This window comes from Pithys albifrons, chromosome 23 (assembly GCF_047495875.1).
Source record: "Pithys albifrons albifrons isolate INPA30051 chromosome 23, PitAlb_v1, whole genome shotgun sequence".
Taxonomy (NCBI): Eukaryota; Metazoa; Chordata; class Aves; order Passeriformes; family Thamnophilidae; genus Pithys; species Pithys albifrons.
Window position 1 is genome coordinate 1,031,846 of NC_092480.1, and position 27,174 is coordinate 1,059,019.

A 27,174-nucleotide genomic window follows, 5' to 3' on the forward strand; every position below is an offset into this window, starting at 1 on the left:
CAAGATCTCTGGTACAGTTGGGAAAATGATGTTCCAAACAAGAACAGTGGCATCATGGGATATTAAATATCCAATATTTTTCTAAAATCGGGGATTTAGAGGGGTCAAAATCAAGAATAGTAAGAGAATGATAAACCAAAAAGGCTGCACAGAAATTTCAGAGGGAAAAAAGCTCATTTTGCTGAAAAATGTGTTGGCTCCACAGGACGTGCCTCAGTTTCCCTCACTGCCACCTGGGTTAGCAACCCAGACCTATTTTGCAAAGGTGTTTTCAAGTTTAATTTGTGAACCTTTGAAAAGCATTTCGAGTTCTGGAGATGAAAGGCCCTGCAGATGCCGAGGGTGGGTGTGTGCTCTGAGTCACAGGCACAGCCAGGGCTGTGATGGGCCCTCACAGGGCACTGAGAGCAGCCCCGTCCTGTGCAGGCAATGGGGGAACCGGAGCAAACCTCACAGGGGGTGTCACACAAGTGGGAGATAAAGAGACAGCCAGGCTGGGCTGCACTTTGGCTTCTAAAGAGCCTGGAAGACGAGTGTGTGTCTGTGTCTCTGTGTGTCTGTGTGTGTGTCTGTGTGTCCATGTGTCCGTGTGTCCGTGTGTCTGTGTGTCTGTGTGTGTGTCCGTGTGTCTGTGTGTGTGTGTGTGTGTGTCTGTGTCTGTGTCTGTGTCTGTGTGTCTGTGTGTGTGTCCGTGTGTCTGTGTGTGTGTGTGTCTGTGTGTGTGTCCGTGTGTCCGTGTGTCCATGTGTGTGTCTGTGTGTGTGTCCGTGTGTCTGTGTGTGTGTGTGTGTGTGTCTGTGTGTCCGTGTGTCCGTGTGTCCGTGTGTCCGTGTGTCTGTCTGTGTGTCCGTGTGTCCGTGTGTCCGTGTGTCCGTGTGTCTGTGTGTCTGTGTGTCTGTGTGTCCGTGTGTCCGTGTGTCTGTGTGTCTGTGTGTCTGTGTGTCCGTGTGTCCGTGTGTCCGTGTGTCTGTCTGTGTGTCCGTGTGTCCGTGTGTCCGTGTGTCCGTGTGTCTGTGTGTCTGTGTGTCTGTGTGTCTGTGTGTCTGTGTGTCTGTGTGTCCGTGTGTCTGTTTGTCCGTGTGTCCGTGTGTCCATGTGTCCGTGTGTCCGTGTGTCCGTGTGTCTGTGTGTCTGTGTGTCCGTGTGTCCGTGTGTCCGTGTGTCTGTCTGTGTGTCTGTGTGTCCGTGTGTCCGTGTGTCTGTGTGACCCCACCTGCCGCACTGGGCACAGCTCTGGGGCTCCCAGCACAAAGAAGGATGTGCAGCTGTTGGGCCAAGTCCAGAGGAGGCCACCAAGTTGATTTAGGGGGACTGGAGCAGCTCCCCTATGGAAAGAGGCTGGGAAAGTTGGGGCTGTTCAGGCTGGAGGTTGTGTGGAGACCTCAGAGCCCCTTCCAGTGTCTGAAGGGGCTACAGGGAAAGCAGAGAGGGATTGCAATGACAGGACAAGGAGGAATGGGGTCAAACTGACAGAGGGGAAATTTGGGTTGGATATATGGAAGAAATCCTTTCCTGTGAGGGTGGGCAGGCCCTGGCACAGGTGCCCAGAGAAGCTGTGGCTGCCCCATCCCTGGAAGTGTCCCAGGCCAGGCTGGACAGGGCTCGGAGCAACCTGGGACAGTGGAAGGTGTCCCTGCCCATGGCAGGGGGTGGGAGCAAGGTGGTCTTTAAAGTCCTTTCTGACCCAAATCATGAGACTGATTTACTCCAGATTTGCATCAAGATCTAAAAATTCCTTAACAAAGCACCAGGAAAACAAGAGAAACCGAGGCCACCTTATCCCACATTAGACCTCTCCATGGAGATGTTTTTTGTTCCTTAAGTACTCAGTGCTGGTTGGAAAAACTTTGCTGAGTCTTCTCTGCACACGTGAGAACAGGAGCCTCCACCCTCCAGTATTTTTAATTACTTGGAGATCTCTGGGACTGTTGATGTTACAAAGAACAGCTCAGCCCAGAAGGCCAGAGGGAAAGAAATACATGTATGGCAGTCAAATTTTTCTTTTATGAAATTGGCTTTTAAAAAGTAGCATTGCCCTTTCCTGTGCCAGAGAGTGACTTGTGATTCATGAAAGACTGTGGCCCCATTAATAAAAAAATATCCATTAGAAATTACTGCAAAAGGTGTGGCCTTTCCCAACAACTATTATCCAAAAAATCTTCTATACTGAGGCATTTCTTATAGACAGAGAGCCACAAGGACACAAAGGCAATAAGAGGGGTTGGGTCTGTGAGCCAAGGGTACCAGAAGGAAAAAATCACTTTCTTTTCTCTCCTTTTGAACAACAAAGCCCTTAGAAATGTATCTGTAACCCAGGCACTTGCTGGGCCTCTCCTTTCCTATCAGATCCAGAATGCATCCTCTTCCTGGTCTGGGTCATCTCTTTTTCCTCCACACCTCACAAAGAGATGCCAACTGCAGACCTGGACTTTTCCTCCACTACTTACATCACTTCCAACAGGGTGTCATGATGGATATTTAATTATTACAGCTGAAAATCCCATTCTCCAGCAGCACCACCATTGCATTCTGTAAAAATGAAATTCAGCACAAGTCCTTGGCATGGTCAGTTCACACCCTGGGCATTATTCTCAGAGAAATCTCACTGAAATTCAGAGTATATTCTGAAGGGATGTGATACAAGATCAACCTCCTCCTTTTGAAGATGCTGGAGTTCACCAGTGCTTATAAAGGGCCTTTTTCTTCCGAAATGTTCTGAGATTCCAACAAGTGAACATTTCCCAGGAATCCAGCTAGTGGAGACAGATCTAGTTTTAGAAGTTTATCAGTTCTTTTTGCTTGCAAGAAATATTTTGGCCATTTAGCTGCAGAATAGTTCCTCTTCCAGGTGTGTTGCAGGTGTGTCAGAGCTCAGTGGACACTCATGGGAAGAGCTGCATGAGATACACCTGAAGCTTATCTCAGAACGGGGGTTTTGTTCTCCTGGTCGTGTTTGGACATTGCATGGCCTGGGGGAAGAGCAGGAGGAGCCAATTTTTGCTTCAGGCCAGCTGTGTTGTTCTGATGGTTGGGTTATTTCCAGGTCTAGGTGGATGGACCTTGCACAAACCCAACAGCAAATCAAAATAAAGATAATAGTGTTTTAACCCCAGTATTTAGCATATTTCCCCTCCCTGTCCTGCTGAACACAGAGAGCCCTCGGGGGAGCCCAGCTGAGGAATGCTTTATTCTAGGCGTTCATGTTAATTACAACCCTAATTATTCTGGTGCGTGTGGATGACCCAGTTAACAAACCCATCGTGGGCATCTCCTGCTCTTCCTGCCCCTGCCCATCTCTGCAAGGAGGGAAGCTCAGCTCCTGGCAACCAGGGAGCAGAAGTATTTTTGAAACAAGCCGTCAGACTGGTTGCTACATCTTAATGAAAATGATTTTTTTTAAGGAGACATTTCTATGTATATAAACAGCCCTTCCTCCCAAACCTGGTTAGACAAGAATGTTCCTGGGTGTGGACTGCCTTGTATAATTAAGTGCACAGCTGTAGCTCCTGAGCCCTCACCGTCTGCTCCTCTTTCCCCCTCCATCTCCCCAGCACAGCCTCAGAGTTCTGCTCCTCCTGGCAGGAGCTCCAGGTGCGTCACTGGGGCAGAAAGTTTCCTGCATTCCACAGCCACTCCGTGCTGAGACATCCCCAGGCAGAGAGAGGAACCTGCTTTGGAGGGGCTGAGAGGAGCTGGAGCGAGGACTGAGCAGAGAAACCACTTGCCCTGTGCAGACCATGGAAACGGGGAGTGCAGCGAGGACCAACGGCACCGCCGGCAAGGCGGAGGACGTGAAGAGCCCAACCACACCAAAAAAAGAAGAAGAGGCGAAGAAGACCACAAGCCCTGGTGGAGGTGAGAAAGAAGCTATAAAAGGCACGGGCGGTGCTGCGCTGGAGACAGGGCAAATCAAGAGCTCCCTCTTCTCTGGGAGTGACTGGAAGAGGCCCATCATTCAGTTTGTGGAGTCATCCGATGAGAAGAGGTCAACCTACTTCAGCATGGACTCGGCTGACTCCAAGAAGATGCAGTATGGCAGCGGACAGATAGGGGACATGAGGAGACCTGCCCTCTCCTTCCCAGAGAAAGGCGACCTCAGGAAGTCCCTCTTCTCCTTGGATTCCAAAAAGAGCTTCCTGCCCAGTGATGGGGAGGGGAGGAAGTCCTTGTTCTCTGGGGGGCAGATGGGGGACCTGAAGAAATCGTCTCTGCCTCTGGTGGAGACAGGGGACCTGCGAAGACCCTTCAACAAGGCAGACAGAGCAGCTGGGTCACGGCCCAGGGTGAAGCTCGAGGACGTTCTGTGTGACTCCTGCATCGACAACAAGCAGAAGGCTGTGAAGTCGTGCCTGGTGTGCCAGGCTTCCTTCTGTGAGCTGCACCTCAAGCCCCACCTGGAGGGAGCAGCTTTCCGGGACCACCAGCTGCTGGACCCCATCAGGGACTTCGAAGCAAGAAAATGCCCTGTGCATGGGAAGACCATGGAGCTGTTCTGTCAGACAGACCAGATGTGCATCTGCTACCTCTGCATGTTCCAGGAGCACAAGAACCACAGCACAGTGACAGTGGAGATCGAGAAGGCAGGGAAAGAGGTAATTAATGCTGCCTTTATTTCGTGTTCCCATCGGTCTGTGGGTCTGGAGATCACACCACAGCTTTTGCTCCCAGCCTGCAATCTCTGCTCAGATCATGTCTGGGTGTAATCCCGGGATGCTCTGGTGGTGGATGGGAAGTGTTTAGTGGAGAGTGATGTTGCCTGGGTGCTGCTGTGGTGGGGTTGTTGTTCTCCTGATGGCTGGTTACAGCAGCACACTGCTGGTGTTGTGTTGCAGACTGGATGGGGGGATGGAGAACCTGGTTTCCACCTCTGGTTGCACCCCTGACTTTCAGCAGAAGCTGAATCAAAGCCCCATGAGCCATGTTGTTGTTTTGTTGGTTTTTTTTAAACAACACACCAATTTCAGGTTTCTCAGGTTTTGACAGTGTTTGTGTAGTGTTACCCACAGCCAGAAGGTGGGCATCAGGTTCAGCACCTCCAGATAACAGGCTGGTCAGATCAGAGGCTGCTGAAGTTACTGGTGGGTACTGGGTGACTATTAAAAATTGCCAGCTCAGCTTCTTAGAGTGAGATTCTGGTTTTTTACTTATCTGTTTTGGATACCATAATGTTGAGTCACACCTATGGGAAGAGCCTTTTGAAGCTTAGATGAAGAAAAAAGCCCTGGTGCAAGCACAAAACATGCTCATTTCCCCTGGAGTGTTACTCCAGCAGGTTTAGAGGATGGACATCTAAGGAGATGTGGAACAGTGCTCAGTAATGAGATGCCTTTGCCCTTTGTTTGCCTGAAGCCTCACGCTGTTTGCTTTCTGGGTGGGTGGATGATTATTCCACAAGCTCTAGCAGAGATCAGGGTTTCACCACGTTCCGTGCTGCACATCCCCACAGGAAAAGCATGTCCTGGCCTATTCTAAGCAGACAGGACAGGAGAGGTGAGAGAAAGGAGACCCCTGAAATGATAACATAAACCAGTTTGCCTGGAGTCACACAGTGGCTCCGTGGCAGAAACTGGAAGGACACAAAGATCTGTGAACTCCTTTTCTTAGGCACAGCCCAAGCCAGTTCCCTGATGTGGAGAACAGGCAAATACAAGTATCTGCTGTCACAAATTCTGCAGTTACCCTTAACTGGAAGAACAGTTGAACTCTTTCTAATGAGTTGGGAAGATTTATCTCAGAAGGCTGAAATAGCATCTTATGTAGAGCTTATCTCTGTCTTCCTGTTTGGTCTGTCCTTGCCATATCATCTCCAACTTGGAGCTTTGCTGAAACCAGACAAAGCTCCTTCCCTGTCCCAGCCAGCCTTCCTTAAATTCCTGCAGGGCTTGCCAGCCTGCTGTTTGTTCCATAATTGCTTGTTCTTGTGGGTTTGCTGCCAGCTCTGAACATGGCAGAGTTCTACCATGGAGCTGGTCTGGTGTCTGCTGGGGTGGCCCAGTCCTCTGAGCTGTTTCTGCTGGAATGAGGTTCACAGTTGCTTCCTGAGGAAGCAAATTCACCAGATGCTTCTTCCCGTGGCTGGATGGATCTACAGCACCTTGCTTTTAAAGAGGCACCTCCAGCTGAGCAGCAAGGACTTTACCCACAATTTAAATGGTGTTTGATTTCCCCCTCAGAGCCTTGTGCCACTCCTCAGCTCCTGCCCTGTCTGTGCTGATGCTGCTGTTGCTGAGCCTGGAGATTTCAGGGCTTTATCAATAAGAATCACACAGATGTGCAAGTTCCTCCTGACAGCAAGTTTGGTCCTGTTGTAACTTGAGCGAGTATTCACTCAGACAAAAACAATTAACAGAAGAGCTGTTGCTTACAAGTGTTTATTCCTAGCCCTGAATTATTCACCACAGGTGGAGCCTTAGCAAGAACCACAAAGAGGATTGAGCATTTCCAGCCCTCTGTGTGTACCACCTCCTCTTATCAAGCCTTGCAAATCAGCTGAGCTGCAATGAGACCACAAATTGGAAAAGTGGCCAAGTGTGGCTGATGCTGATGCCCTTTGTGGAAGGGATAAGCAAAAAACCCTCAGCAGGTCATCCCTATCCCTGCTCTGTTTTCCAAGCAGCTCCAGGGTAGTTTTACTCCCTCCAAATTTGCTCACTATGCCACTGGCCTGGTGGCCACAATACCCTGTGCCCAGACACAGGGTTGGATGGCAAGGACTAACTGGTTTATGTGCAAGGATTCCCCAGTCCCTGGCTATTCTGTGACTCCAAAACTGGAGGAGATTCCAGGAGAACTGGTGTAAAATTAAGCCTGACTGTCACTCTCGGGCTCAGCAATTTGGTGGCACAAAACTGTCACAGAATCCGGTGGCTCAGGTCCATCTGTCCTTTTGCACTGCAGAATTAATGCAGGATTGGCTCCTTCAGGAGCATTTCTGTGCCCCAGGCCTGTAGGGATGAGAGATGCTGTGCTTTAGTGTTGGGAAAGGTCCTTCTGGAGAATTAGGAAACTCTGCTTGCTTCATGGTGCAGACAGAGCTTAAGAGAAGAGGAATGCAAACAAGCCAGAACACACACACCTACTAGTTAGAGCGTTTGGCAAGCAGGGGAGAGAGAGCCTGGGATCTCTGTCTCAGACAGACAGCACAGCAGCAGCTTCCACTGCTCAGGAGCCTGGGGTGAGAGTCACTCATCCCCCTCTTCCTGGTGTGCTTTGGCACAAGTGGAAGGCACAGGACTCAGACAGAGACATTTGTTCTGAGTTTCCACCCAGTGCTATTTGCGTATTTTACCCAGCAAACCTTTAATGCCTTCCCCAGACCCACTTTGCATTGATTTCCTGCTACAGATTTAAAGGAGAAGGAACCCCTGCACCAGAATCAGTACAAGAAACTGCCAAGAAAAAGTCTGGGAGGCTGAGAAATTACCCCTCACCCTTGAGAAGTGAGAATTACCCACAGCAGCTTGTACACTCCAATAAAACCCTGTGGCCAGCTTGATTTATCAGCACAACCAGAGCCCCCCTTGCAGGCAACATCCTTCATTTGGAAAGGGGATCCTTCATTCCAAACCTGTTTTACAGGCCTGTTCTCTAAAGGAGACAACTTCCCCTGTGCCTGCCAGTGCCAGGGCTGTACAGAACCTGCCATCACCTTCCTTGGTGCTCAGCATGGCAGGTCAGCTCTGCTGAACAGCACTTTAATTTTTTTTTCCTTTTTTATTTAATTCTTTACCTTTAAAGGAAAGTTCACCTTGTACCTGAGGTGCAGAATTGCTGTGCAGGATGGAGTTGGGTGTTCCTTGGCCCCACAAAACTGCTTTTAAAAGGGGAGACTTCACAGATGTTGAGCCAGGCTTAGAAGTGAACCATGCACAGAGATGGATCCAGAGGGATTTCCATCTGTCTTTGACTGACCAGAGAGCAAACAGGAGTGTATCAATATGGAATATCGTGGAAGCAACATGGAATATCCACATTCACAATATCCAAATTCCACTGATGCAACGTGGCTGTGAGACCTGATCTGCACCACTCGTGGTGACTTGGTGGACACAGCCTGTGACAGCTGCTCCTTCCCCAGGGCTGGTGCAGTCACCTGCAGGATGTTCTTCCCGGTTGGAAAGCTGGGAAAACCCCCTGCTGCAAGTTGTGATGTGAGTAGATTTGCCTGTTCACCTGCTTGAGGGCAGAATCCAGGGAAAACCCCCAGGTTTGCAAGCAAGGAATTCTCTTCAGTCTGTGCAGAGCCTTTGCTGGGCTCAGCCCCTGCAGAGCCTCCTGGCATTTTTGCAGGGTGTGGGCAAAGTCTCCAGATTTTTTGCCCCCCAACCCCTCCCTTTGCTTAGAGGGGACAGTGCAAGTGTCCAACCAGCAGGACTAATATCTCAAACAACTTGCAGCCTTCTCGTTTGAGCAGCACCTCTCCAGCTTCATTACTGGGTCTGTGGGTAATTAATGAGCCCAGCTCTGCCAGGCTGGTGACACAGGGTGTTCCCTGGCCTGGGTTCCCAGAGCATTAGGGCATGATGATGCTTGTACTGCTGCCTTGCAAAAACCAGTTGCATCATGATGCAGGACTCATAATGCCACATCTCCAGGTCCTCCACAGCACCAGGGCTGGGTCCTCTTGGGAATGTTTAGGTGCACACTCTCAACTTTCACTTAGGCTTCTTGGCTGGCCTAATTAACTTAGACTCTAATAGGGATCCAGTCTTAGCTCAGAGACTCTCAGTGCCATCATTTCTCAACTTGCTCTGCTCAAACTGAGTGGTCTAAACTTACATTTCCTCAAACTTTGTCACTGTTACTGTTATTTCTGCACTGTAGGGGTTCACCTACAGTGGGTGGTATTTGTATTATCCATCTCTGGGACCTTCTGAACCCCAAGTCTCATCAAATGGATTTGATCTGGATGCTCCATGGCAAGAGAATCAGGGTTTGCTGACCCTGGAAAATGTGAGAAATAGGACGAAAGTTCCAAGAGAAGTTTCCTCATAGAGGATGAAGTTGAGGTGACAGTCCCTTGGACCTGTAACTACCCTACTGAACATACAGTATGTGATATATTGGACTGCTCAACCAGCCAGGCCCAGACTGAACAGGGTCTTGAAAACATCAGCAAATGGACCCCTTATGCTGTGGTCCCTCTCCAGAGCACCCTTCTGCATCCTTATGCCCATGTCACCAGTTCTTGGACTATTCCAGGGTCTCCCTGGAGCTTTTTTTAACTATTTTTCTATGGTAAGATCAGCTTTGGGGGGTTTTTGGTAGTATTTTTTGCCTTTTTGTAGGATCCCACAATGCCTTCACCTCCCCTGCCCCTGCTGCTGTCTGTGCTGGTGTCTCCTCCTGCCACCAGAAGGGCTGTTCTAACCCAGGCCAGACCTGCATGAGTGTGGGATTTGCATTCTGCCTATTGGAGCCATCTCTGTAATTTCCATTTGCAAATCATAAATCTCACTCTAAATTGTTGTGTGGGTCTGCTCTTAAATAGTTGTTCCATCCCATCCCAGAGGCACCCACAGTGTCTTTCTGGGCAAAGGGATGTCATAACTGCAACAAGCTTAGTAGCACTTTTGAGCAAGTAATAGTTTCCCAAATTCCTTGGAGACCCATCTTAATTAAAAGGACTATAAAAGTATCATATTGTTATCACCACCTTCCAGCCATCACCTGATGTTTTTTCCCTGTTATCTTTCTCCTCAAATCCCTCGTGTTTGGGACTGTCTATGTGGCTGTGAAAGATCTGCTTTCCTCCAAAAAATCCCTCCAGTTCTTCTCTATTTGATTTCACTGACATTCTTCTGATATTTAGGGGTGAGGGGGGAAATAATTGCTCAGGAGATGTGCCTTTTACTTTGCTAACAATGAGTGCCACCTGCACGTAGCTCTGTGGCTCAAGAAAACAACTTGCATTTTACTGTCATTTCTCACATTGGTAATTGGATCTAAAATGTTTTTCTCTCATTGTATTCTCCTGCTGTGCAAAGAGTCCTGATGCAGAGGACATCTCACAGTGCATGAGAGTGGAAAACATCCTGGATTCCTCCAAGTCACTGGCTTGGAAAGGTGGAAATTATGATTAAGCTCCCACCTTGAGGCTTTGGATCAGGAGTAGAGCAAATGTTTTCCTCTTGAAACCAGTGTGGTTCCCTGAGGATCCTGTACCACAAACCCTTCCATCTGTCCCCTGACCCCTGTCCAAGATGAGGTTCAGCTCCTGACAGCACTCAGTTCACACCTGAGGGTTGTCAGGCTGCGTGGCTGATATTTGGAGGGCCAGTGCTCTCCCAGCTCCCAGCAAGGTCAGTGACAGTGTGAGGATGCGGCTCTTCTGAGAACATTTCCCTTTATAGTTCCCCTTTTCTTGTGGTTTATAAGGCAACAAAACAACTTTCAGATTGTTTCTGCTCTCTAAATAGAGATTTTCTAAATTGGGACAGCCAGAGTGGTTGGCTCTCTGAGGCAGCTGTGCCTGATTCCAGCTCAAGCTCTGCTGAGACTGGCACCAAGACAGGGGCCCTGGTGGGCTGAGCTTGTCTGAGCTGGTGGGCAGCTCCTTGTCTGCTCTTCATCCGAGGGCAACCATGATCAATAAAGACCCAGATTTGTTCTGGTGTGTTCCTGGATGGACAGCTGGGTTAGTTGTGTGGATTTATCCACCCTGTGTCTCCCTCGCCTCTGATTGTTCTAAACATGATTTTGGGTGCCACAACCATTTGCCCAAAGGTCCCACAGGAGCAGCAGGTTTGCAGAACTTCTCTGACACGTCCCAGTGGCAGGACCCAGGTGAGCTCTACAGGCTCTTGGAGCTCCTCAGCAGCTCTGGGGTGAGTGTCCCCCAGGCATTGCCTGTGGCTGCACCCCATGAAACACAGAAACTGCTTGAAATGCGTCAGCAAAGGCTCTGTCATGATGTGCTGGGCAGGACGTGGTGCCTGTGCAGGGCCCAGGGAGGGGCTGGCAGCAGGTGGTGGCACAGGGCACTGCTGCCAGCCAGCCCTGGGCTCACCATCAGCTGCAGAGCCACAGCTGCCCAGCAGTGTCTGTTCTGGGGCACAGGGCACTGCTGCCAGCCAGCCCTGGGCTCACCATCAGCTGCAGAGCCACAGCTGCCCTGCAGTGTCTGTTCTGGGGCACAGGGCACTGCTGCCAGCCAGCCCTGGGCTCACCATCAGCTGCAGTGCCACAGCTGCCCTGCAGTGTCTGCTCTGGGGCACAGGGCACTGCTGCCAGCCAGCCCTGGGCTCACCATCAGCTGCAGAGCCACAGCTGCCCTGCAGTGTCTGTTCTGGGGCACAGGGCACTGCTGCCAGCCAGCCCTGGGCTCACCATCAGCTGCAGAGCCACAGCTGCCCTGCAGTGTCTGCTCTGGGGCACAGGGCACTGCTGCCAGCCAGCCCTGGGCTCACCATCAGCTGCAGTGCCACAGCTGCCCTGCAGTGTCTGCTCTGCAGCACCAAATGCAAACGAAGCCCGGTGAAGTTGCTGAGCTAAGCCAAGCAGGTTGGCTGCACCTCCTCCCTCCTCCCTTTTGTGCTTTTTCTTTTTTTTCCAAGCATTCCCCTGCTTCATCACAACATGAAAGCTCTCAATTCAGAGCAAATTAATCCACGATCCTGTCCAAACAGAATTCCTGCCCGAGGCATCATCCTCCTGTTGCAACACTCGCCCAACGTCATTCCGTAATTGCCTGAGAACTGTTCCTGCTGCACAGGCACACCCTGGGCTGGGCCTGCCCTGCACTCGCAGTTTGGAAACAGCCTCTCTCTCTTCCCCTGCAGCTCATGACTCTCATGTGATGAGCTGAGGTGGGAGGTGGGTGCCTGTGCTGCTGCTCTGCTGAGGAGCTGGAGCTCCAACCCAACCAGCAGCTCTGGGCTGCTGTGCAGGGGCAGCACGTGATCTCCATCCCAGCAGTGCCAGGACCCTGCAGCTCCCAGCTCTGCCTCTCCTTGGGGCACAGGCTGCCTTGGAGTGGGCCACCCTCAGCCCAGCTCATGGGACTCCCTGCCCTCCTCTCCCCTCTCCCCACAGGCCGAGCTCTCGCTGCAGAAGGAACAGCTGCAGCTGAAGATCATCGAGGTGGAGGATGAGATGGACAAGTGGCAGAAGGAGAGGGACCGTATCAAGGTGTGTGGGAGATGCTCAGCTCACCTTCTTTTGCACTCTCCCCCAGCCCTGTCCTCCTTTCCTCCATTCCCCTGCCATGCCCAGCTCTGACTCACCCATCCCTTACCCGTGGCTCTCCCAAACTCACCCCTGCCAAATCTTGGCAACAACAACTCCTACTGGAGTCCCCTTGCGACATGTCCTGGGGGGGATGAAGGAGAGGCAGCACAGCCCTGTTACCAAACCACCCCAGGCACGTCCCTGCTGTTCTCCAGCCTGCAGAGCCAGGCACATCTGGAAACAAAGGTGTGCAGCTCCTCTTCCCACCAGACCACACACAAAACTAAACTGCAGGAAGGCTCTGGACAACCCAAACAGAGATAAGGCAGCACTTCCACCACCAAACACCTTGTTCATGGTGGAACAGCTCATTTCCATACTGATATAAGGCTCCTCTGTAATTCTTTCACTGTGGTAAGGGTTGGAATACAGCAATGGTTTTGTTTTTTTGGTTGATGCCCTAACTGAACAGAGCAGTGAAAACACTACTCGGAGACACCCCAGAAAATTTGCATATTATTAACAAACAAAGCCATTCTTCTCCCTTTCATGTGGTGCACACACACTGGCTCACCAGTTCTGCTTTTCATCTGCTTTATTATTATTATTATTACTATTATTATTTTTATTGGAAACCTGACCCAGAAATTTTGACTCTCAATGTAGTTACATCCACAGCCTTTCTGAGGAACATTTCACAGGGACCTCAAGGTCAAGTTTGTAAAAACTTTCAGCACCTTTCATGCTTGGAAATGGTAGGAATTCAATGTTCCAGTTGTTGAGGAGCCAGCACCACGATTTAGAAGCTTAAACAGCCTTTTAAAATATCACCTAAAAGTGCAGTTTATGAATGGAAATAAAAGACATGCTCCTACAGTTGGGCAGACATCGTGCCCTTTGGATTACATGCACATAATTATGGCAGGAACAACTACTGCTTGTCTTGGCACAGCTTCTCTGGTGCCAAGGTTTGCATACCTGGAGTCTCCAGAGCCTAAATGCTGAGAATCCTTGGCCATATCCCTCTTTGTGTCCCTCTCTGAGCACAGGACTCCCTGAACAGTTGAACATTTTCTTTCTCCTGTGCCTTTCCTGCCGCTCCTCTCTCTGCCCCTTCCCTTCAGAATTACACCACCAACGAGAAGGCCACGGTGGACCAGCACTTCAAGGAGCTGATCCGTGACCTGGAGAGGCAGAGGGATGAGGTGAAGGCTGCCCTGGACCAGAGGGAGAAGATTGCCTCTGAGAACGTGAAGGAGATCGTGGAGGAGCTGGAGGAGAGGGTGAAGCTGCTGCGCGAGGACAAGGAGAACAGGGAGCAGATCCACCAGATCAGCGACTCCGTGCTCTTCCTGCAGGTAACCAACACCTCCCTTTGAGTTCCTCTTTCCCCACTGAACTCAGCATTTGTCCTAAAATCCCATTAGTGTAAGATGTGCTGACCTTCTCCAGTTCCATGTGCACCTGTGCCAGGTGCTTGCCTTGGCATTTGAAGCTGTCTCTGCTCTGGCAGGTGAAGTTGGTTAAAACTTGGTTGTAATAATGCCAAGGTCATGGGTTCACTCCCACTGACTTGAGAGTTGGAGAGTCCAACTCAGAATAGTCTGGGATTCTGTGAGTGAACTTGGACATGCCAACAGCAGGTTGTTTTGCAATGACTACAACCCATGGACAGAGCATTTGTCTGCCCCCTCCATCCTTCTTGGAGCCCACCATCAGCCTGGGCCTGACCTCTCCTGCTCCTCAGTAACCTCTGCCCCCCCTTCCTGCAGGAGTTTGGGGCTCTGATGAGGAACTACGTGCCCCCTCCATCCCTGCCCACCTACAGTGTGCTGCTGGAGGGTGAGAGCATGAGCCCCTCCATGGGGCTCCTCAGGGATGACCTGCTCAACGTCTGCATGAGGCACGTGGAGAAGATCTGCAAGGCAGACCTTGGCCGCAACTTCATCGAGAGGAACCACATGGAGAATGGTAAACCAGCCCAGACTGTCCCTTTTCTCCTCCCCTCCTCCCCAAAGGCAGAGCCATGAAGTGTGATCAATGTGCTCTGTACAGTGAAGAAAGTAGGAAAAAGAGGGAGAAACACCTCCTGCAGGTGGAATTCCTTCTGGAATATCAGCTATCCTGCCACACCTATGTAGGGATGGAGCCAGCTGAATTTAAAGTATTTAAAGGGACCAAGGCATCCAAACCACCCCCTCATTCCCTGGCTGCTGTTTGATGTTATGGCTTCACATTATTTAAGGGTCCAGCCACCTCCTGTGTGGGTCTTGAGAGCAAGACTTTCATCTTGGGGCCATGCCCAGTGCCCCTTCCCTCCTGCCAGAGGCCAGAGGGACTCTCTGCCCCGTGCCAGGCCCCAACAAGCCCTTGCAAGTTTAGCACCACAGTTCCTACATGGAGGATCCCACAGATCCACTGAGGCACCTCAGTGCTCACCAGGGAGAAGGAGAAGGCAGGGACAGGGAGGTGAATGTGGCCCCTCAGGAGGGCAGTTTTGGAATCCTGTTTGTACAGAGTCAGCATGTGCAGGGGGTTGGCATGACATGAAGTTTTCCAAGTGCCTGTTCCAGCTGCTGCTGGCCTGGCTGGAACATGGAATACCCTGTGAGCAGCTGGCACTGAAAATCCAACATTGGAAAGTTCTGATTTCCTGTGGATCAGTGTCAGAAAACCAAACCTGGGCTGTGTGAGAGCTGCCAGAAGAGCAGATTTCCAAGGAGAAAGGTCTCTGTTTTGGTGTGCAGTTAAACTTCAGCCTCAGCTGGCCTAAGTCCCTCTGATCCCCTTGGGAGAGGTTTCTGCCTGCCCTGATCCAGGGGGCTCAGGGGACACGTAGGGCCCAGTGGTCCCCACCCTTCAGTGATGTTTAAGGTGATCTTCCTCAGGTGAATAGAGAGATCATGGTCATTATCACAGCACTGTAAGGAAGCCTCTAAGTTTATAACCCACTTCCTCTCAGTGTCTCCCAATTAGCTGTGAATAAAGGCTTATCTTGCATCAGGCTCACACCCAGGATTAGGAGGACAGGGAACTGCATGGGGCTGAGCAGCCAAGGGGCACTGCCAGCTCTCCCACAAGCAGCCCTTGTGACCCTGGGCATGTTACTTAATCCCACGAAATGACCTCCTGCACTAAGAATAACAGGGATGGGAATTAATAGTTCTCTCACCAGGCTGCTGTGGGATATAATCTGTTAGTGATTGAGGAATGCCAGATACCAGAACAATAAAGGTCAAGGAGCTGGATGTGTAATGTGAGGCTGAACTGTGCCCTGCTCTTCAGGAGAGTGTGTGACTCAAAGAGATGCAGGAATAAGCCCAAGTCCTGTTCATCCAACTCTGCTGCAAATCTGCAAGATCACTGTTCATCCATTCAAACCCACAGCACTCACTGCACATTCCTCCTGTGTTAATACACTGCACCACCCAGTGCTCTCATCCTTCAGTAGACAGGAATTACACGGGCCAGGTACTTCTGGAGCAGAAAACCAACTTTTCAGGAAAGTCAGAGATCACACTCAAGGTGCTCAGAGATCACACTCAAGGTGCTCAGAGATCACACTCAGGGTGCTCAGAGGTCACACTCAAGGTGCTCGGAGGTCACACTCAAGGTGCTCAGAGGTCACACTCAAGGTGCTCAGAGGTCACACTCAAGGTGCTCAGAGGTCACACTCAAGGTGCTCAGAGATCACACTCAAGGTGCTCAGAGATCACACTCAAGGTGCTCATGATGCACAGATAGATTTCAGAACTCCCCCTGCCCTTATAGGAGTACCAGAAGGTGAACATGACTTGTCTGTCAGCATTTGACCCTGCAACATTTCCTGCTTAGATTCTTAATACTCCACGTGCTGAGAAATTCGGCTGTAACTTGATACAAGGGGATGGCAAAGCAGATCAGGTGCAGAAATCCCTTCTGGACGTTTTGCTTCCTTCTTTGTTCACCTGGAGCTTTGCAGAATTTCCATCTGCTGAGCTGCCTTTTGCCAGTCCTGAGGCAAACACAGTTTGTTTGGCCATTTGTGCAGCCCAACCAGACTGTGCATATGCTCAGCTCTAATGCCTCAGGATGAAGAGTGGCTGTTCCTTGATCACTTGATCCCTTTTAATTGGGGTTTCCTCCGTGTTACTGGTGCCAGCAGCCCTCATGGGAACTGAAATCTGTGGAATTCAAGTGCCAAAACATTTCTGAGCAGGGCAACTAAGCACAGTGCCAGAGAGCTGGGAACTTCCAGAGGCTTTGCCAGGGATTTGATGGACACAGCTTGGAGTCTGCCTAATGAAAAGAGCAGTGGGATCCACTCAGTTGGGAGATGTGATTTAAGGTGAGGCTCAGAAGCTTCAGAGCTCTCCGTTCTCCAAGCCATGGTTACACATGAAAGAGGGCAGCACTCTGCAGCCAGGGACTGCAGGGAGATGGCTCCACAATTACTTAATGCATTTAATTAACTCAGACTCCCCCTGAGTCACTGCAACAAATTCATCTGCAACAGGCTTGATGTTCTGGTGTAAAAACCTTCCTGGGAAGAAATATTGTATTCATGGACTGAAACCTGCTTAATAGCAGACTCCAAAGGGAATCCACTCTCTTTTAGTTGTCATAACAGGTAGGAGAGTAGCAAGGAGACAAATAATCAGAGAGCAGCCAGGGAGTTTAAATAACACAGAAATAAGTTGGTGAAATAAAAGTTTGTTCAGTGACTTAAGAATCAAAGAATGGAACTATTTGAACATGTGAACCAAATTTACTTCCTTGCAGAGAACAACAGGCTTATGGCCTTTAAGGAAAGCATTTTTATGAGCAACTGTACTGATAAAGCATCATTTCCTGTGGATCAGTGTCAGAAACCCAAACCTGGGCTGTGTGAGAGCTGCCAGAAGAGCAGATTTCCTTCCCTTCCCATGAGATCTGAGCCAGCCACCCTTGCCCAGGAGTCTGGAGCTGTTTGCTGCTCAGCTTTAGCATCTTCCTCTGAGGACTGAAGGAGCCAACCCACTGAGCCCCCCCAGCAGTGCCTTTCTGGACCTTTTCACACCTGCAGCTGCAGATCAGGGGGTTGAAAGCCAGTCCTGTGCTCAGGTTAAACACACAAGGGGAGCCAAGGCCAAACTGCTGCTTTCCAAGGGGGGGCAGTTTTAGCCACACTGCAGCATTTTGGTAGGAAAATGCCACAACCCTCAAGTCTCCCTGTGGTTCTCAGCAGATAATGCATCTCCTGAGAGGCCAAAGGCTGCAGCTGGGCTGTGCCAGGGGAACTTCTTTCAGTCTCTGGGCAGCCCCAGCACTGCTGTAGCTCCCAGCCAATTAAAGAAATAGAGGAACTCTTTTTCAAAGAGCAGAACAGCTTGTCCAGGAGCCCTTGGGGAAGTAATTCCACTCTGTTCTCCCCTTCCCCCTCCTCCCCTCCCTCCCCAGGCCACTGAGCTGCCCCTCCAGCTCATGCCATGCTCTGCCTCTGCAGGTGACCACCGGTTCATGATGAACAACTACGAGTGGAACCAGCCTGACAACCTCAAGAGGTTTTCCATGTTCCTGAATCCCAAAGGTATGTTACCCTCAAGGTGATCAGGATCCCTCCAAACACAGCTCAGGAAAGGGCCTTTGTTGATGCAGTGCCCCAAAATTTGCTGTCCCTCAGACTTCCAAGATCCCTCCCTCTGCGTGTTTCTGCTGAGTCTTCTCTCCAGCTTACAGAGCTTAGAGAAGGTTTTGCCTTTTCATCTCAAACAAGGCAGCAAAGCAGAAGAGCTGCAGTGAGTGACCTCTGTCAAAGAGTGTACTTTGTGAATATACAGTTTTAAGATGTGTCACCGGGTTAAAGTCAGTGTTATTCTCCACCCAGAGCTTATCTCACTGTGTTATCAAGTGTGAAAGCTGCACTGGGCTTGCCTTGCATTAGGATTTTACTTTCACCAGCAAAGAGGCTTTTTCCTTACAGGAAAAGGACAGAAGAAGTGAGAAATGTGTCCTAAAAAAAGGAGGAGTCTGGAGTTCCTTTCTGAGCTCTGACAACAAGAGCCCTGGTGGTTTGCTGTGCCCCAGTTGTGGCATGAGCAGCACAGGATGAGTCCTCAGAGTGAACAAGTGTTTACAACACATGGCACTTGGGCATTTCTAAATTAGCACCAGGACCCCCAGAGTGAGGAGCTGGAAGTGCTGAAAGCCCAGGGAAGGAGGAGCAAAGCACCAGGAAGGGTAGCACAAACCAAGGACCCAAATTTCAGCCCTGCCAGGGCTTGCCAGATGTTCCCAGCTGCTGCTCCGATGGTGGGCAGGGCAATGCCAGCAATTAGCAGTGGCACTGCCCTGAGGGCACATCCCTGCTCTGTGTTGGGGTTTCCTGGGGACAACCTGACTCCCAACACTGAGCCCTTTGTCTGCAGTTCCCCTTTGCCCTTCTGCTCAGCTCTCTGCCCACGCCTGGCAGCCCTGAACTAAGAAACTGCTGGGATTTGAGCTGAATCTATAAGATTTTAAGCCCTGTTTAAATTCAAGGAGACTTCCACTGCTCTTGTCATTAAAGAGAGAATCATAATAAGTGGCTTCAAACTGAGATGAGGTGTAGATTAGATATTAGGAAGAAATTCTTTACTCGGAGGGTGAGCAGGCCCTGGCACTGGGTGCCCAAGGAGCTGTGGCTGCCCCATCCCTGGAAGTGTCCAAGGCCAGGCTGGATGGGGCTTGGAGCACCCTGGGCTGGTGGGAGGTGTCCCTGCCATTGGCAGGGGGTTGGAATAAAATGATTTTTAAAGTCCCTTCCAAGCCAAATAATTCCATAATTCTATGATAAAACATTTGCCTGCAGTGAGTGTCATAATGAGGCAGAGGGGAGACATAAAATGTTTCAAACGCTGCCTAAAAGCTGGAGGAACAATCTGTTCAACTGCTTGATGCTCCTTTCTGTCCTCTCCCACTAAGCTTTCTTCTCCTGATGCTGCAAACAGTTTGGCCAAAGCCAGGAGGAGGTTGGAAAGATCATCTTGTGCCTTTGGAAGTCTTTGAATGAAGACTAGAAGGGACTCAGGCAGACAGAGAGGGAGAGAGAACTGTGCAAATAGAAACAGGGCTTAGCCAGAGGAGCAGCCCACAGGATGGCAGCATAGCAGCTCACAGGGTTCACTCCTTGTTGCTGTGCTGGGAGCCCAGTGTCTCACAGAGGGGGTCAACAGCACCCCTGTGATGTCCTGGTGAAGCCCTGGAGCACGTGCCTGTCCCAGTGCTGAGACAGCCTCTGCTCCTGCAAGAAATATTCCTCCACTTGGGTCTCCTGAGCTCCAAATCCAAGCTCTGTGCGCAGATCCCTCTGCAGAATAGTCCTGTTGAGTAGACAAACCTGAGCTGGTAATTTCCTGCAGCTCAAGACAGCTCTGTGGCAGGCAGAGCTGTGCTCTCGGAATGAGGAGTCTGTCCACCATTCCTTAGGATCCAGGGGGCAAAGCCCAGGCTTTCCTCTGCTCCCTGCACCCCGATTTCTGGTCTGGGGCTGCTCCCAAATTGGTGGGGACTGTTTCCCAGAGCAATGCCAGGCCCAGGCCTTTGAGGCAGCTCCTCAGGAGCCAACTGCTGAACTGGATGCTCTTGTTTTGCAGCCAATTTCAACCCACGGTCATGGGAATTTTCCTCCTTCCAGGCGACTGAGGAAACACTTGGTACGGGTAATTCCGGCGGCAGTGGGAGGCTCTAACCCCCGTGCCACAGCTCCTGGCTGACTAACCACCCTCCTGCTGCCCCCAGCTGTGCCCTCCCCTGGCCAGCACTGGCTCCCAGAGCCCTCTCAGCTGGGTGACCAGCACCGGCTGCACCCAGCAGGGCCAGGCTCCCAGTGCTGTGTGTGCAGGAGGGAAAGGCAACCCTGGTTCTCCCTGCTCAGACAGTGAAAGGAGGTGGAAAACAAAGGAGCCACAAAGTCCTGAGGTCCCTGAGCAACCACAGTCCAACATCCAAAACACTTTGTGGACTTCAACTATACCCAGCCAGTGCCAGGAGCACAAGGGCTGCTTCTCTCCAGCCCACAAACACCTTCACTTAGTCCTGAAGTTCTCAGGACTGAGAGGACATGCACTGTCTGTGCAGCACCAGCATGATGGGGAGGGGTGCCTTGAGCCCCGAGAACCAGCAGCAGGGAGCCATGCCTTTTCTTCCCAAATCCTCTCTTCCTCTTTCTCATCTCTATGTTCCTTCTTTGCTTCATCCATGCTCAGAGGGTCCAGCCTCAGCCTTCCTTCCACTGCCACCCTCCCTGGGGGAGCTCAGGTGACTCACAGCCACACCTAAGCCATTCCTGCTTTCCATGCCAGGGGCAGGGCTGTCTCCCTCTCATCTCTCTGCTCTCAGATTCAGCCTGGCAGCCAGGCCTGACCCCGAGGAGGCCACGAGGGGAAGCCTTGCTTTAATTTCAGCGGGCTTTGAATAAAACCTCGACTGCTTGGAGGCAAAGGAGCTTTGGCAGAGACAGAGTCATTACTCCTGACTCTGGAGATGCACTTGACCTGTGAGGAAGCTGCTGCTCTTCAGTCACACCTGCACTCTGGCTCTCCCAAGAGAAAGGCTCTGCCCTGCCTGGAGCACTGGGGTCATTCACACTCACACCCCAGATCCCCTCAGCTGACAAAAAGGGACAAAGCCATTCACTCCCACTGCCCCAAGCCAGCTGAAGGCCCTTCACAGGGGGGTTTGGACATGCTGAGGCTGCCCACTGCAGCCTGGCACACCGTGGAATAACAGCACCTCTTCTGTCTTCCAGTAGGCAATGGTACTAAGCTGCCTTTTCAGTTCTCCTCGGTGGGACAGAATCCGCCCGGTGACTTCAGCAAACAGTCTGACGGGAGCCTCTTCACCAAGACCGGTACCAGGAATTCAGCCTTTCCCCCTTCCCCCTGCCCCTTTTCCAGCTGCTGAGACACTTCACCCTCTTCCTGCTCCCCCAGAGAGGGCCCAGAGCCATCCTGCACCTTGGCCTGGCAATCTCTTGGGTACCTGCACATATTTACCTGAGCGACTCTGCTGACCCACAGCAACAGGGGTTTATTAAGGGGTGTTAAAAATGCTACCAAGTTTTATCTAGTGAGGAGGTGAAGGGGGTTTAAATTTTGTAATGGGCAGGGATCAATTTTAGATGATCTCAGAGGCACAGGGACCAGGGAGAGGAAGGTACCAGGGAATGATGTTCATGGCCATCTGCCCCTCCAGCTTCACCAGTGTTTTCCTGACACAGTAAGAGACACTGAGCACAATCTTAAAAAAATATACAGTAGCTGCCTGTCCTCCTTCACCTGAACCACAATCCCACATTCACCATCTCACCATCTTCTTTCCATGAGTTCAAGGTGAAATCCAAGAGCACCAGAACCTGCCAAGGTCTGATTAATTTGCAGCTGGAGCTGGTGGGGAAAGGCCATTGTCTGCTGCCCTGGAACTGGTTGTGATACAGCAGGGCTGGTGCTCCCTTGGAGTCAGAGCAGAGCTGGTGTGGCAGAAGGGGGTTAGTGCTCATCACACTGCCTGAGGTACTGCCATGAGCCCCAGGCCTCAGCTCTTTGCACTAATTAAACAGCCCATAGTGCTCTTTGCAAGAGCCAGAATGCTGAGTTGGGGATTTGGCCTCAGTTTAATTGGTCTCATTGCATTCCACCTCCCTGCATTCCTCAGACATTTTAATTAGCCAGCCTTTCTTTACTCCCTTTTCCTAACTGATGGGTGGTGGAGTAGCCATCTGTCTGATGGCTGTGGTGTCCCCTCCCAGCACTGGCTGTGATGTCCCTGCCCAGCACTGGCTGTGGTGTCCCCCCCAGCTCTGGCTGTGGTGTCCCTGCCCATCAATGGCTGTGGTGTCCCTGCCCATCAATGGCTGTGGTGTCCCCCCCAGCTCTGGCTGTGGTGTCCCTGCCCAGCAATGGCTGTGGTGTCCCTGCCCAGCACTGGCTGTGGTGTCCCCCCCCAGCACTGGCTGTGGTGTCCCTGCCCAGCAATGACTGTGGTGTCCCCCCCAGCACTGACTGTGGTGTCCCCTCCCAGCACTGGCTGTGGTGTCCCCTCCCAGCACTGGCTGTGGTGTCCCTGCCCAGCACTGGCTGCATTTCATCATTAAGCACTTCAATACTAATGATGTGGCACTTGCAGCCCTGCTGCTCACACTGCCAGGGGACATGGGCACAATGTGGCACTTGCTGCTCATGCTGGAACTGCCCAGGGGACATGGGCACAATGTGGCACTTGCTGCTCATGCTGGCACTGCCCAGGGAACATGGGCACGATGTGGCACTTGCAGCCCTGCTGCTCACACTGCCCCTGCCCAGGGCAGGGTGGCAGGGAGGGACAGGTGTGTAACAGGCTGTTTTGTGTTGTCACAGCTTACCCTTCCATAGTGAGACATCAGTCTGCAAAGGTGACGCCACAGACGTGGAAATCCACCAAACAGTCTGTTTTGGTAAGAACTCTGCCCTGGGGGTGAAGGTTGGTGCACTGCCCAGCAGGAGAGCTGCCTGGCACAGGATGCCTGGCACAGGGATGGATGGGGCCCTTGGAGAGGGGAAAGCAGCAGCTCAAGGCAACAGCTCCCAGCAGGGCTGCAGATCATCCCCCTCCTCCACAGCTCTGGGCTGGAGGGATAATCAATACTGCAAAGTGACATTTGGGGAAGATTTTGCCCTGAAATTTGGTCTATAAGCTTTACAAATACCAGCAGCACACGTGCTGCTGCCTGGAGTATTTTCCTCCCTGCAGGGTGATCACACACTCTGGGGAGTCTGTGACTTCTACAATGTGTAAATGACACCAAAGACAACCACACAGAAGTATCTTCCTAATTATGTCCTCCAGTGGGCAAATACAATATCAAAGATGAGGGGTCAGAAATCACTCAGACATCTCTAAGTCACTCATTTTACACTGTTAGCACCAACCAGGTAATTGTAAGAGGGAGAGGACAGTGATATTCTAGGTCTTGTAATCTCAGAGGTTCAAGGTTAACAAACAGTTAATGCACTGCCACAGAAGCACTAAATTAATCTATTTTTCCTTAACATCCATTCACACTGTGCTGCATTAAGGTCTTGCATGATCTGAATTAAGATTGTCAAGCTTCTGCCCCTCCAGATGCAATCCATTTTTTTTTAATTTCTGATTGTTCATTTGTGAAAGATTATTTACTGATGCCTGGAAATAAGACTTGTAAGGAGCAGAGGGTCAAGAATTGAGAGCATTCCCACCCTGAAGGAAAGCAGAGGAAATACACAGCAGTTAGAAAGTGGCTGCCTAAGGATTGCAGGGAAATTTGACAATCCCTTCTGTCTCATGTCTGACCACTGCCTGTGTGAAAGATCATCATCATCACCATGGGAGCAGAGAGGGGCTCTGCATCAGGGACTGCAGTGACAGGACAGGGGGAATGGCTTCAGACTGACAGAGTAGGTGTAGGTTGGATATTGGGCAGAAAATCATTACTCAGGGGGTGGGCAGGCCCTGGCACAGGTTGCCCCATCCCTGGAGGTGTCCAAGGCCAGGTTGGAAGGGGCTTGGAGTAACCTGGAAGGTGTCCCTCCCATGGCCCATCCTCTCCTTAATCCCCACAGAGGAAACCTGGGTAGCTTCTTCCACACAGTCACCAGAGGTTTTTTGTCTCTCTTCCTTTCTCATGCACTTATTTGTAATGACCATTTTATTTTTATAACCTCTATTCACCAGATAGCCCCAAACCCAACAACTGAGCTGATAAATATAAGCATTTAAAAGTACCAAAATAGAAATTCATGCTCTGGACTGCAGTATCTCTGCAGGAGCATTTATGGTCTATTGGGCCAATAATCTACCTTTTAAAATAGTCTTAAATGTGTATTTAAGTAACATACATTCTAAAAGGTCTGTAAATATGAATTTTCACAAAGGAGTGTGCAGTTTAAGGGGGAATGTCTTTTTAACCCCAGGAAGTTCTTTTAAATGAAGGGCCCTCTTCCATATCTTAATTATATTGGAAATTACAGCCATAAAATGAAAAGAATTTCAACAAAAAGGAGCATTGAGCAGGAGGTGTTGGGCACTGAGCAGCAAGATGGGCTGGGTTTGCTCTGCCCATCCTCCTGCTGTGCCTCATATTTACCAGTGCTGCACAAAAAGGGTTTCTGGGAGGTGTGTCCCACACTCTGCACGTGGGATCTGGGCAGTGGATCAAACCTGAGACAGACTGGACATCACAAACCCCAGCAGCTCCTGATTGCCATGGTCACTTCTTCAGTGGTGGGATGTTTTCCCACCCAGGCTGGAGGTCCTGCCTTGGGCAGGGCACTGGTCACAATGAATGAACTGTTGTGTTTGCAGCAGGAGCCAACAGGAACCTGCACCACACACCTTTGCCACGTGGTGCTGATAAGAAAGAAATTCAGGGGTGGGTCCTGATGAGACAAGACACACTCAGGGATTGCAGTAAAATGAGCAGGAGGGACAGAAAGCAGCAATTCCTGTGGGATCTGTCTCTCAATTGACACAAACACTGAGTGCTGGGCCCTCCCAAAAATGAAAAATACACCCCTGGGTGAGTGTTTCGTGCACCAGAGCTTGGGCTTGGCAGCCAGAGAGCACCAACAAACACCCTCCAACCTGCATAACTGTGCCAGCTTTAGGTGTGAAAACTCCCCTGAGCCCTCAGGTTAGTGAGCAATTAAAACACCCTGAGAGCAGCATAAAAAGAAAGGTGACGTTCCTCTTCTCCCCAAACCTCTCCTCAAGCCATGAGTCACAGGCTGAGATTTGACACGGAATGAGGGCCAGCAAAGCCTGTGGATAAATCAGAAAGCAAAGCCATTTCCTTTGGATCTCTGCAGCACCTCCAGCTGTGCTGCCCTGCAGGAGGAAGGGCTGAAGGGCAGGGCAGGAGGCTGAGATGTGGGTGCTTGGGCTGCCCAGGAGGGAGAGGTGAAGGCGGGAACAAGGAGGAAGGTCAAACTCACATCCCCAAATTCTCCCTTGCAGTCACATTATCGCCCCTTTTACGTCAACAAAGGCAATGGAGCCACTTCCAACGAGGCACCTTGATCTGAAGATTAGGGGAGAGCAGCAGCACTTGGAGTGAAGACTCAGCTGCGGATTTTCATGGATGTACCTGCTACTATATTAACCTTACTGCTCTAATCTCTGCCAGGGAGAGGGAAGGTGCAGAAGGGAACAGCCTTTCCTAGAGGAAACAAGGACTCTTCCAAATCACCCAATTGCCTTGAAAGCTCCACAGGCCTTAACAATGCCCCCCCTCTGCTGCCCCCTCCTCGCTGCTGCCTGGTCCCTCTGCTGCTCTGCCTCTCCTGGGAAGCACCTGCATGCTTGGGTAGCACCCCCTGCCAACCAGCTGTGCCCTTGTCCCCACTGTGGTTTGGGAGCTCCCAAGCTGGGGGGCCCAAAGCTCTGCCCACAATGGACAGGTCCCTGCCAGCCACTGGGAGCAGTGACAGGCTCGAGCTCTTCCCACTCCTCTCCACCCTGTCACCCACCCTCTCTGGGCACACCCAGCTCTGCCACCTGCCTGGATCCCTGCAGGTCCCACCAGGCTTCCTCAGGGTCCCCCAGCAGCTCAGCTCTGCTCCTGACCTGCCAAAAAGCCACCACGGGATCCATCCTGAGCTGCTGCAGCCCAAGGGCAGCTGCTGGTGGAGAGCAGAGAGTCTTTCCATCCCATTAAAGTGCCCCTCCAGCCACCTTTTCAAATTAAGAAATAAAAAGAAAATCCATCCTCCTAATACAAGATTGATTAGATGCCACAGGTGTTGGGTGCTTTTCTGTTTTGTAGTGATTTTTTTTTAAATTCCCCTAAACCAAAATTGATTTATATACTGTAGTTGGTGTATTTTTTCTGCAGTGGGCAATAAGGATTAGTACCACGGCTTTTTGCTCAGGATAGTTATTTTTATTTGTCCCCTGGACAGATGAATCCCATCAGCACCCAACCTGCACACCGTGGTCTCACTGAGGTGACTGTCCCTCTCCATGGACAGGCTCAGGGTTGGATCCCTCAGTGCCAAGTCAGGGGGAGCAGACAGCCCATGGCAGGGCCAGGGCACTCACACAAGGAGGGAGCAGGTTTTGGAATGGCTTTCCCCCACCTTTTCTTGCCCCAAATGCTTCCAGCACCTTGCTGAGAGAGGTCCCACCTGTCATTCCCTGGGGATTATTTCCTGGCTGATCCCTGTGCAAAGATCCTGCTTTTTAATCCAACACCTCCTACAAAACTCCTGAGGCTGAATGTTGGTTGCTCCAGAGTACCTGAAATGTCACTTCATAATTCATATTTTCCTTAATGACCAGAGGGGGCAGGGGCTGGTGTGGGTGGGGCAGGATGTGAAGAAAGGGAAACTGGGATGGAGTTGGTGGGCAAAGCAGTGAAAGGTTTGAGTATGTGTGTGACAGGAGCAACCCCTCCAGGTCTCGCTGTTTCCCCTGGGAGCAGGTTCCAATAATCACTTGGCTTCCAGGAAAAGCTTCCACCACCTCCTTTTATGGATGGTGGGCATGATCCCTCCTCCAGAACTTGGATTTTAGAATCCCCCCTTCCTCCCTGCCCTAAGGAAGGCTGTGTGGTGCCAGCTGGGCACTGCCCTTGCCCAGCACACAAGTGACCAGCCTGGGGACACAAATGGCCCTTTCCTCCTGCTGTCCCCTGTCCTGCCCCACCCCTGCAGCCCCCACAGCTTGTTTGCTGCCCGTCCTCCCCTCCAGACCCTCCCAGACCTTGCACACACCACTTTCCACAACGAGTGGAGCTGCTCCTCATTTGCATCAGCCTGGGAGGGTGCCAGGACCCCCCAGCCCCCTGCCCAGCCCTGGGACACCTCTCAGTGCCAGGGATGTACCAGCCAGGCTTGAGGTGTATTGTGCATGAACTGTTTGTGTCATGTTTGTCTTGACCAGCAAAGCAAGAGGAATTTCACCTCCCCAGCCAGGACTCGGCTGTGCTGATGTAAACGAGGCCCTTCCCTGTGCTGCAGAAATAAAGGACAAAGCTCCATGTCTGACCAAAACAAA

General features: G+C 51.1%; 1 protein-coding gene across 5 annotated transcripts; it reads left to right on the forward strand.

Annotated features, from left to right (window-relative positions):
- The first annotated feature begins 3,425 nt into the window (after window positions 1-3,425).
- Window positions 3,426-27,174, forward strand: TRIM29 (tripartite motif containing 29). Of its 5 annotated transcripts, none has more exons than XM_071576076.1 (9): window positions 3,429-4,592; window positions 12,034-12,129; window positions 13,293-13,526; window positions 13,941-14,139; window positions 17,633-17,716; window positions 19,761-19,820; window positions 20,918-21,016; window positions 22,521-22,597; window positions 25,135-27,174. In XM_071576076.1, exons 1-9 carry the CDS (start codon window positions 3,738-3,740, stop codon window positions 25,195-25,197), a joined length of 1,767 nt encoding a protein of 588 aa, XP_071432177.1. In that variant the 5' UTR covers window positions 3,429-3,737; the 3' UTR covers window positions 25,198-27,174. The 5 variants fall into 5 exon arrangements, with proteins under 5 accessions (XP_071432180.1, XP_071432177.1, XP_071432179.1 ...); XM_071576075.1 differs by having other exon boundaries at window positions 3,431-4,592; window positions 20,915-21,016; XM_071576079.1 differs by lacking the exon at window positions 20,918-21,016 and having other exon boundaries at window positions 3,426-4,592.

Coding starts and splice junctions, on each gene's coding strand:
- TRIM29 (XM_071576075.1), top strand. CDS start 3,738: ATGGAAACGGGGAGTGCAGCGAGGACCAACGGCACCGCCGGCAAGGCG. Junction 13,527..13,940: donor ACTCCGTGCTCTTCCTGCAG/GTAACCAACACC, acceptor CCCTTCCTGCAG/GAGTTTGGGGCTCTGATGAG. Junction 17,717..19,760: donor CATGTTCCTGAATCCCAAAG/GTATGTTACCCT, acceptor CTTGTTTTGCAG/CCAATTTCAACCCACGGTCA.